Raw genomic sequence first — 11,302 nt, 5'->3', positions numbered from 1 at the left:
ACAGCTGTTCACCCTACCATCTGCCCAGAACCTTTCTTCGACCAAATAGCAACACATATTGCCATATTACATTCCACAATACTGAATTTTAAAATCTTCAATCTCTGTCCTTTAGTGTTTATCAAAGAATATTGCATGATATGTACCTGTTGATATCTATCCCACAAAATGCTAAAGCAATAGTAGCTGTGGAAATGTTGGATAAATAACCCCCTTTTTAATGTGAGATGTTTTGTAACGGATGTTTTGTAACTGACCTTGAATTCCTCCAGGCCAACAACACTTATATCTAAATTGTCCCTTATGTACTGTACATAAATCAAAATATTTACATCTACAATGTGCACCCAACGTACTCTGTTTGGCCTTTGGAGGTGAGCGTTGGTCAGAGGAACGGTGAAATGTTGCCCGCTGCTAGTTTGCAGTAGGTTCAGTGTTTCCAGTGGGCATCCTGTCAGCATTGCCTTCAGCCAATCAGCCAAGTTCAGAGGAGAATTCTGTTTCTGAGAGACCCACTCACAATTTCTGATGGATCCATTCACTGCTCACCAAACTTTATTTAAAATGGAATTTAAAAAAACAAGTCCCAACTTTTTTTTTTTTTTAATTGATTGGGATCTTCTATGGATCTCGCCCTGAAACACGATCCCCACACGAGGTGCCACACCTTCTCTCCTCTGCTTCCCTTGCCCCCACCCCCACCCCCACCCCCTTCAGCGTGAGGCCTGTCTGCTCTAATGAACATAAAAACATCTTTATTGCCTTTTCCACCAGCGTCTCTTTCTCCTAAACTTCGCTCTAATGGGATATGGGGACCTTCCATTGATTGGGTTAATAGAGAATAAAATTGCCTCTTAACTGTACCTCAGCCAGGCTCTGGGGCTAATCCTGGCCCGGCGAGGACTGGCAGGGAGAGACAGCCTCTCGCGAGCGACGATACGGATCTGATCCCCGCGCAATTTCATGCCTACTTTGCCCCTCTTCTCCTCTCCACAACGTCAATTACCCTCATAAAACAAATCCTGCGCAACTCTCAATCCATACTGGATTCCTCTGGGGAAGTGGGCAGGGGAGTGGAGGGAGGGGGCCAAGGAAAGCAGGCCCTTACTTTATGGCCCTTTACGTACGATGATCTATAAAGTTGCGGCTCAGCTGACATTTAATCTATACGTGGCAAAATGTGTACAGTGTGCATCTAATTTAAAAATTCTCTCATTTTACTGCTCTTCAAACCAGATTAAGAAGTCGCTCTGCAAAAAGATGATTCATGGTGGGTTTACCGAGCTCACAAAATGTTGACATTTCTGTTGTCGTGAAAAAAGATGTAACTTTATACCAAACTTTATTTAAAATGGAATTAAAAAAAGAAGTCCCAACTTTTACAAAAATATTGTCCTCTATGAATTTTAATGCATGCCGTACCATAATAAAGCTATAAATTCCCTGAAATCCAAAGCTTTTTTATTTTTACCAGACCCTGGAGAGCCAGCCTGTACATTAAGTCTTTTGAAACTGGGGTGTATGTATTTGATACAGATTAGACAGTCCTATTAAATTTCAAGCTGGCTGTACCAGCTTCTCCAAGAGGATCATCTCTCTATCACCCTTTGACCCCTGACCTCTGGCCTTTAGGGCTAATCCTAGGTTAATGACTTGATGATATCATGCTGATGGTTACATTACACTCAGCAGACCTGCACAGATCCCAGGTTCACTAGTGTATCTGAGGTTATTATTTCACGACACCCCATGTACGCAAGCCCCATGAAAATGGCAGCCAAATACCCTTGTGGAAAAAGTAATACCTTTAAAAGGCACAGAGGATTGATTTCTGAAAGCATTACAATCAGGGGAGAGTGACCCACTAAGAATGTTTTACTTAGCTTCACAAGAGCCATTTACATGTATACTTAATAGGTCCAACCAAGGACTTTACCAGGGTTTAATGTTCACAAAGCTTTTTACAAGACTTTGAAAAGATATACACAAGAATAGCATATCTGTGTTTTTTTGCAATGTAGAAACCTTTGTGCCATTGAAGTAACACTTATTTTCAGCAGAAATATTGTAAATACGTTCTTCCAGACAATTTATATGTTCATTCATTACACAATATATTTGAAAATGCCTTTTGAAGCATCAAATGTACGGACAGCACATTGAGCAAATACGTTTATGCGTCTGATGCTTTCCCCACACGATTCAGGAGGAGTGACGGTCTGAGCCACGTCAGCTCTCCTTACGTGTGCGGGTTCAGAACTGCGCTCCCCCCTGTTTATGCCTTCCTTAATCTCCACTCTTCAGGCTAAATTCGTATCGATGTATAAGTGGGATGAAATGTCCCTCCGTTCATTTCATATTCTCCATTATAATAACCCTCCGTCGCCATTGCTTACGTTCCAGCTGTCTCGGATCTATCAGCATTCAGGGCCCAGTCCATGCTTCCATTTTCCTGGAGAAAATGATACACTTTATCTAGTTATTCATGCATTTCAGAGACGCTTCCCGTGGTCCACAAAGGAGTCAGCAAAGTTGTCTGGAGAAGATGAAAACAAAATGGCAAACACATTCAGACAGAATTTGGGTAGAAGGTGTGAAGTGTATACATTAGGAGGGTACAGGGATATTCTCATTTAGATTAATAATAACTGGAAATATGTTTTCCTGTACCCTCTGATGCTGAACAGTTAACAGGTTCAGCAATCTGTGTCAGAGTAAATCAAGAATCCACCCCTCTGCTCAGATATATTGAACTGATATATGTCCAATGTATGTCTTAGAGAGGAAAGGAGTGAAGAAGAAAATATAACACAATATTTAAAATGGATTGCATTTGGACAGGGAATATTCTTTAAAATGTAAAATGCCAAGGTGTAGAAATGATCAGAACAGGCCTGCGCACCCATAAGCTTTTTTTTCTTTTCCAAAAAATGAAGAAATGGGTTTAATTTCTGCAGGCTCATCAGCACTGCAATATTGCAATAACCCCAATAGTTAATATTTTTAGTTCACATTTTCATGAGCTTCACCAACTATCTACAAAAACAGTGTGGTTTTGCTAAAAAGCTAGCCCTGGTGCATGGTGCAGTGCTTACCCTCCCTTTGCGTCCCGTCCAACTGTTGCTGCCAGTGACACTCCCAGTGGTGGCAGAACAGATGCATGATCAATCGGTAAATAGGCCTACCGTCAGCTAGCATTAATTAAATAGCTTTCAAGCTTAGATATGTGGAATTAAAGCCTTTTTGTATTTGGGTGTAATGTCCAGAGTTTGAGACTGCTGTCATCTTTAATTGGGGTGGGAGGTATGGGGGATTTTGCGTTTTTTCCTTCTTCTTCTTGTTCTTCTTAATGTATGATGAAATGGTCAAAAATGTTACTTTCTGTTACTAAACATGCAACTGTTCAATTTTAAGTCAAACCTTGAGGTAAAATCTGATGTCAAATTTTTCAGCAATTTTCAGTATGACCAAAGAGCAAATAATAATACTTTATGTTATGTTTATGACAATATGTTATCAGAATTGTTATCAAAAATAAATACATCTGCTTCTTTTGTGATAATATGTTAACCTTCTAGTGACTGACAAGACTTCCAGCCCAGTATGTTCTTTTAGCAGACGGTTTAAGGACCACATTGGTGATAAGCACATTCCACAAGTCTAATACCTACGACATTTATGCACAAAACATAACAGTAGCTTGATTGTATTTCACTCACCTTTTCTTGTCAGCTTTAATTGTCTGTTAATAAGCCAGCTGCGTTTTTAATTAAAGCAGGGCAGCCTGCTATTTCTAAACATGCCTCAAATATCTGTGAACATACAATACAATTAAATCACAGCACCCAGAAAACACTGATTGTAAACAACGAATACATAAGGTCACAGTATTTGGACTGGTCTCAGTATTGGAAATACCAGAGGATCATCAGACCCTACACACCAGCCAGACCTCTCCGTTCTGCCACCTCTGGACGCTTGGCACCTCCGCCTCTTCGCGTCTGTACTTCCCACTCCCGTCTGCTGTCTGTCCTGGCCCCTCGCTGGTGGAATGACCTCCCTGTGGCGGTCAGAACAGCAGAGAATCTTACCACCTTCAAACGCAGACTGAAGACTCATCTCTTCAGGCTGCACCTCTCCCCACCCCTCCATATTCTATAGTTTAGCTCACTGTACCTAGTTAGGATAATATGATTACGTTAGTGTATTTGGCAGGATTGTTGTTTTTGTCTGATTAGGCAAAAGTGCTAGTTTGTACTTGGTAGGATTCTTGGTTGGAAGCTGAACAGCTTACTCTACAGGGTTGGAGTCCTGATCGATGTGGTCACTACTGGCACTACGATCCTTACTTCACTCTAGTGTTTCTTTTGCACCTCTACATCGTGAACCAATGCACTTGTTGTAAGTCGCTCTGGATAAGAGCGTCTGCTAAATGCCTGTAATGTAATGTAATGGAAATACATTCAAAGTTTTTTCCTACTTCTTAAATAAAATATATAATTATTAGAAGAAATGTATCTACATAAAGCATAAGTTATTTTCTTTACAAACATTTCTCGTTTGAAGCAAGCTTTCCAGTCCGTGCCAGTAAAAAAGTCACCCAAAACCATACAATATAGTCTGTAAGTATTTAAGTCTGTATAAGAATTACTGCTCCTTTTTGTATCAGCATTCCAGAGGACCAAAAGTAACTTGTGGACTGCACTTTATATTGTTCAGAAAAACATGAAAGAGTATAAAATACGATAATACGATAATGATATACATATTCATGAATATATGAATAATTATACAGTCTTATGTACATACAGCAATACAGCAAAAAATTACAGGTTCCACAAACTATATAGATGCCATACGCAATAATAGACACACAATTATCATACACACAAATAGTATATACATTGGTCTAAATATATCTGTGAATACAATAAGAGAGTTGTACACTGATTTGGAGTTAGATATGCAAGTATTTGGGTTATGAGAGGTGCAGCCCCGTGATTTAGTGTTTTTGGCCTAAATTCAAATCCATGACCCTCTGGTCTAACCAACCATTGCCCTACTTACTGTTTCTGTCACCATTTCAGTTAAGCCTGGACTGAATCATCTACACATTGTGCACCTACTGCTACTCCAGGTTCTTATAATGCTGGAAACACTGTCCCCAGAACTTCCCAACCACACTCCTACATTCCAGCAATTCCCATGGAGATGCTGACCCTGATTAGCCAGCAGCTGGGTTTGGACAATCAGCTGTACTGATAAACGCTACATGAGGAAAATGAAAACATACTATATACAAACTGTTAGGTAAATCAGTTTTTAAGCCCCATGTCCATGTAAAGTCCAATGCCATGAGAACCACCACATGGCCAGCTGAATTTAAAGAATGAGAAATTTATAATATTTCTAAAGGAGGTGCATTTTTAACCAAGGGATTATGAGAAATCAGAGTACAATTTTCTCAGCTCTAGGTTTCCAGCCTCCTCTCTCATCCAGAACTTCAAACAGTCGCTTCTGGAATTGACATGGTGGTTGAAGGTATGGTGCAGTGTGTGTGTGGATGTGTGTGTGTGTGTGTGTGTGTGTGTTGGTGTGTGTGCACGTGTGTGTGCGTGTGCGTGTGTGTGTGTGTGTGTGTGTGTCAGTGCCACAAAACCTCTCTGCTGGTGCCTCCTGCAAGAGGACAGGAGATGAAACAGTTTTAATGTGCCAGCTGGAGGCCACTGACTGGACTGTGATTTCAGGCCCGTCAAGTGGGCTTACGGTTCGCTATGGCCAGAGGCATCTTCAGCACCCCTTTTTAGCATGTGCGTGCTACTCTTGTGAAGAAGCAGCATCTCACTCCCTTGGCAGAAAAGATATCTGAATCTGGTTGCTATTCTGGACACAGTGGCTCCTGTGCTGAGTCTTTAGGAACAAGTAATACGGTATTTGTGTCCGCGGGTAATTACAACCACACACTGGCATTTTTCAGCCACTGTTCACTGGCACTCATTTCCAATTCAGCTCCCTATGGAGTGAGAGAAATATATCAATTCATACGTGCAATAATTGCTTTAAAAATTGAATATCAGATGTAATCAGTAAAACTGAGGCAAGTGGCACAAAGGTGAAATTGACTAATACTGTGTCTCATGCAAAGAAAGACAAAGAAATTTGAGCTTTGGCAGAGAATGGAATGAACAATTCTCTCATTATAGGTGCAATTATGTGATATCACATTTGCAGCTGTTTCAAGTGGTTGGACCAATGTGAGAAAGGGCAACTAAAGGCCTTAATGGGCAGGTAAATGCAGGATGACAGGGCCTGAGATGTTGCCTACTGTAAATACGAATCAATTTCTCCTCCACTAAAAGCAGAAAGATGGTTTTTGCTGTCAGTGCACATAATTAGAATAAGCGTAATGACTTCAACAGGCAATTCAACCCATCTTGGGGTGTCGAATGCAGTCTGCCATCATTACCCAGAGTAAGGAACCATCTTGAACATGTTACTTAATGTAATATATTAAAATGCCTTACAGGTGTGTGTGACTGTCTGAGTGTATACGTATATATATATATATATATATATATAATCAAACAAAAACGTTAAATAATTAAAATGTGAATGAGGCAATAATTCGGGCTTCATTAAGGGGTCCTTATTTTCTTGGCATTAGGACCTTTCAAGTCGGGGCGCCAAAAGGTTCTCAACCAGGCGAACTTTTCCCTGCTCCTGTTTATAACCTGAGGTACGTCTCCAAACCGCGAAAAGACTACAGGTGAGCTGCTTAAACTCTTTGAATAACTCGCGATGTCTGTGTTTGAGGTGCTTGGCTAAGTTAGCTAGCTAGATGCGTTTCCTCTTTTAGTTTAAAATGAGCGATGACAGTGTTTTCAAACGTGTTTTGACTGTTATCTTGATTATATCACCAAGGCGAAGCATTCACACACATGAATGATTTTTTTTTCTCTAAGAGTGGTAGGGCTTATGTTTGGTGGAACTCTCATGGCAGGCGCTCTGTCGCTAGCCATCTTCAAGTGTTTTCGTGTTTTTAGCCCTTCCCAAGCAGGCCAACTCAGACTAGAGTGCGATACGAATATGGAAAATTGGTGGGGCGCAAAACTTTTCCTTTAAAAATCATTTATCTCAAACTGTCGAAGTTTTGGAGCATGGACTTGAAAGCAGGCTTCTGTACCATAGGAAACGGAGCCATTTCTGATACGAGAAAGCAAGTGACGGAGTCTGTTGGACTTTGATGTTGATTGCTGCTGTACGCATACTTAGTAACTCGAGCAAACGTCTCAACCACCACTATCTGTCGGCTAGCTCCGCCAGCAGTGGCTTGTGCAGCCCCTGAAGCTGTTGTGGCTTTCAAGAAGCGCGAGAATGCAACGAGATGTCTGAGAAGGAAATTAAATTATTGTTGAAGCGTTGTTTTCATTAGAATAAGAGTTTATTGTGCAGATTGAAACATACCTTTATTTAGCAAAGAAGTGGAAAACAAATAATAGAAATAATTGACAAGTGCGGGAGTGCGGTTATTTGGCATCAACCCGCGAGTTCTTGACACCACCGCGGTGTTGCAGTGTTGCGGTTACCGTTACAGCCCTACCTGTGTGCGCACAAAACCCCACCAAGCTTTTAAAAAATGTAGTCTAATAGCCGTGGTAATAACAAGAATTGTGTCAATTGATCAATGATTACTGTGTCTGTTGTCAGTGATCAAGAATTGAACAGTAATTTGTATTGTCTGTTGTGATTTACTGTGTAATGAAGAAGCACTAGATGCATAGGGGTAATTCTAGTTCTAGTAACTCTGCTTAACAGTACAATGTTTACAGCGTAAAACTAAAGGTTTTTATTTTTTAATTTCATTTAAGCAGACAGCAGAAGAAATGTCCAAGAGATGCTCACTTGTTTGCCAAGGAGGTCATTCTCCTTCCGGATCCAACCACCTCATTTGTACCAAGACGTGCCAGAAGGTCGTGGCTATTTGAAAATGGTCACGTAAAGTCAGCAGTAGAATTCAGCACTAGATGGAATGAAAGGAGAAAAGACCTAGAGAATAAAATAAAGATATGTGATATGAAACATGTGAATGTTCATCTAAACAGGAGTTTCAACATGGCCAGGCTTTCAAAGTGTATTTTTATATATAAATGGCTGCTTTATGAGTACATTCTTTTGACAGTGATGGGATGGCCTCAATTGAAGATATTATTGGGGGTCTTCGGGCTAAAATAAGTGAGGAGCACGTGGTCCGATTCAACATTATCCGAAGAAGTGTTTGGGATTCCACCCTCAGGACAATGGAAAGACCCAATTTCTCACCTGAAAAAAGGCTGGATATAAAATTTACAGATGATGATGGTCTGTCTGAGGGGGCAGTTGATTTTGGTGCCCCAAAACGTGAATTTTTCCGTTCATGCTTACAAGAGCTTAAGGATTCAAGTGGCATGTTTGAGGGGCCATCTAACAGCAAGTTTCTTGGTTGCAACTTGACAGGTGACATCAGTGTATTGTAATCAAAATCCTTGGTAAAAGAAAATGAGCATATTAAGCAAGCCTAATGTGATCTTTGCGATAATTTTAAAAAGAAATTGAGAACTTTAAGATATTCATTATGATTACTTTATTTTCACAATTTTGTAATCTGCTATACTGTTTGCATTCTCTTGTGTCGGGTAGGATGTGACACTGCACTTTATTTATCTTGAAAATCAGTAGAAAGATACTATGATGTCTCTTTCTCCTTCCACAGCAACCAGAACAGATGCATACTATCGTGCTGGTCAGCTAATGGCAATGTCCATTGTACATGGTGGACAAACGCCATGCTTCCTTTCAGAGAAACTGGTTCAAGCACTCATTAAGGGCCCACAGACAGTGGAGGTAACGGTTGAGGACATTGCAGATATGGATACCCAGTCAGCCTTGAAGGAGGTACCTTTAAGTTGCATTTTGAGTAGTATTAATATCCTCTAATGTTTTCCAATGTCTTTTACTTTGCATCTAGACTTTGAATGATCTTTAGATGATCTAATGTCATATAGCTAAAATGCATTTAAATATTTTGGTCACAGAGCAAATTTGCAGAATAACCTTGTCAGGTTGTGCTAAATGAATGGTTAAGCCTGCTTATGAAATATCCATATTCAAACAAACTCATTTTTGTTTTAGCTCAGAGAGTCAGAAAATGAAGCTCAGTTGATGGAGGCAGTGAGAGAGACAGAGCATTTGCTTAGTGTGTCAGGGTGCTCTAAGAGAATTACTTTGTCGAACAAAGATGATGTGTCCAAGGATTTGGCGCATTGGTATGTCTTGCAGAGGACGAGAACACCTTTTGAGAGGTAAAAGTTCACCTCCAACATTGAAAATGTTCTTATTTGTTTACAGTATGTTAATGTGAGATTTTTTTAGCCATGTCTACCTTATTCAGTTTTATTTCTTGAATCTAACATTGGTTGATAAGAAAGAAATGAATGTATGTAAATGTTGATAGTTATTCAGCTGGGTTTTGTTTGACCTTTTTAAGATTCAAAGAAGGACTTGCCAGTCTTGGGGTTCTAGAAGCTCTTCAGCAACATCCTCAGAAAATGAAAACATTTTTTTTTAAACCTACAAAGAAATTGTCAGCAGTTGACCTGGAATCGCTCTTCAAATGTCGCCTCTCAGAAAAGGAGAGCAACAGGTTTGAGTGGGAGTGCAGAACTTTGGGATTTTGGAGAGACTACCTCCAGGATGCAGAATGTAAGGAATATTAATGAACTTGCTCGGGAATGTTTGTAATATGTTTTGCATAATCAGGCTTAGATTAACACTCTTTGGGTCACATTTGCTGACTTTTTTATTTTCAAGGGATGCATGATAATACAATGTCATTTACACTTGCATCTGTCTTTCTTATTCTTTCTTTTTGTGGATTTCTGTCTTCCAGTTGATATGCAAGCAGTTACACTTGAGGAGATCCTTATCTTTGCCACTGGATGTGAGACTCCTCCAGCTCTGGGCTTCTCTCCTGAACCATCTGTGGAGTTTCTCGCAGACAGCAAATTCCCTACAGCCAACACGAGTGACAACGTTATCAGAGTTCCAGTCAAGGACACATATGAGGAGTTCAAAAATGACATGGACTTTGGCATAAAAAATTCCTCTGGATTTGGAATGGCCTAGACCCTTCCTCTGTTGTTGTTCCGTACGGCTGTCTGCGAATCATACAGTACTGACTTTTATTTTGGAGGAAAAAATGTAGTCAGTACTAGCTTCAAAGTGTAACTGCTGCTTAATATATATATATATATATATATATATGAGTGGTTTAGCTAGTTGATTTAGATGCCTAAAGTTTAAAGCTTCTTTCATTCTGTTGTGGAGATTGAACTGTTTCCTTAACTTTAACTACGTTTGGTCACTACACAGAAATACAGAACATTTACTAACATTTTGTCATTGGTACAGTTATTGGTGTGCATGTGTTTGTGTGCCTAGAATGTTTTTTTGTCTTTCTCTTTGAGTGAAATCTCAATATTTGTTATTGTTAGTATCAATGTTCAAATGTGTACAAATGTTGAATAACTCAAATATCTAGATGGTTATTTTCTGAAGTACAAATTTCAATTTGACATGTTGTTTTCCAGTAAGATCTCCACAAGGAACATGGATGTCCTCCAAGTAAAAAAAGTTAATAAAACAAGTTAAAACAAGTGTTTTATCAATTTATGTTAATTAGGTTCTACAACACGATCACTTTGTCTCTAAAGATGCATATGCCTCTATAAATTGTGGATATGGTCAAGGGTGAGGCTAGATCAATCCCAGTATACCCTCATGAAGAGCCTTGGTCCTTGATTATTCAGAACTCAAATTCTGTTTTGTTTTTTTGTCACACACCTGCTTCATTCAGAAGGTTGCAAGCTAAGAGGAAGTGTTCTATACCGTGGTTTCCATCATTTGTCAATGGTCTTATATTCTGTAGCACATGCAACACGTGATCAATGTGTTGCTGCATGCATTCCCTTCCACTTGAGAAGACTGCTGGTCCTACATGTTGATTCCTGCCAATTGTCCACAGTTGAATGAGAGTCATATTGCGCTCTGTGCTGAGGCCGTGATTGTTCCACTGATTTATAAATTCATTTAACGCTCTGTTGATCCTTGGTAGAAAGACATAATGTAAAGCTCTAATGCGATTAGGATTGTTGTTTTGTAAAATCCCCTCACTTTCCATGAAAACAAACAAATCCTTGAAATATGTAGAGGACTCTGTTGACCTCTGCCCATAGTCTCTCTATTCTTTGATTGTGTACACTGCCCA

The 11,302-nt window shown here is 39.7% G+C and overlaps 1 protein-coding gene across 1 annotated transcript; it reads left to right on the top strand.

The window, feature by feature from the left end:
• The first annotated feature begins 6,673 nt into the window (after window positions 1–6,673).
• On the top strand, window positions 6,674–10,691 carry LOC118208391 (G2/M phase-specific E3 ubiquitin-protein ligase). Its single transcript, XM_035383022.1, has 7 exons — window positions 6,674–6,766; window positions 7,869–7,970; window positions 8,180–8,493; window positions 8,750–8,931; window positions 9,169–9,338; window positions 9,524–9,738; window positions 9,926–10,691. Exons 3-7 carry the CDS (start codon window positions 8,187–8,189, stop codon window positions 10,159–10,161), a joined length of 1,110 nt encoding a protein of 369 aa, XP_035238913.1. The 5' UTR covers window positions 6,674–6,766; window positions 7,869–7,970; window positions 8,180–8,186; the 3' UTR covers window positions 10,162–10,691.
• The last annotated feature ends 611 nt before the right edge of the window (window positions 10,692–11,302 follow it).

This window comes from Anguilla anguilla, chromosome 11 (genome assembly GCF_013347855.1).
Source record: "Anguilla anguilla isolate fAngAng1 chromosome 11, fAngAng1.pri, whole genome shotgun sequence".
NCBI classification, from domain to species: Eukaryota; Metazoa; Chordata; class Actinopteri; order Anguilliformes; family Anguillidae; genus Anguilla; species Anguilla anguilla.
The sequence above is the reverse complement of the archived record's forward strand: the minus strand, read 5'-3'. Positions and strand labels throughout refer to the sequence as shown.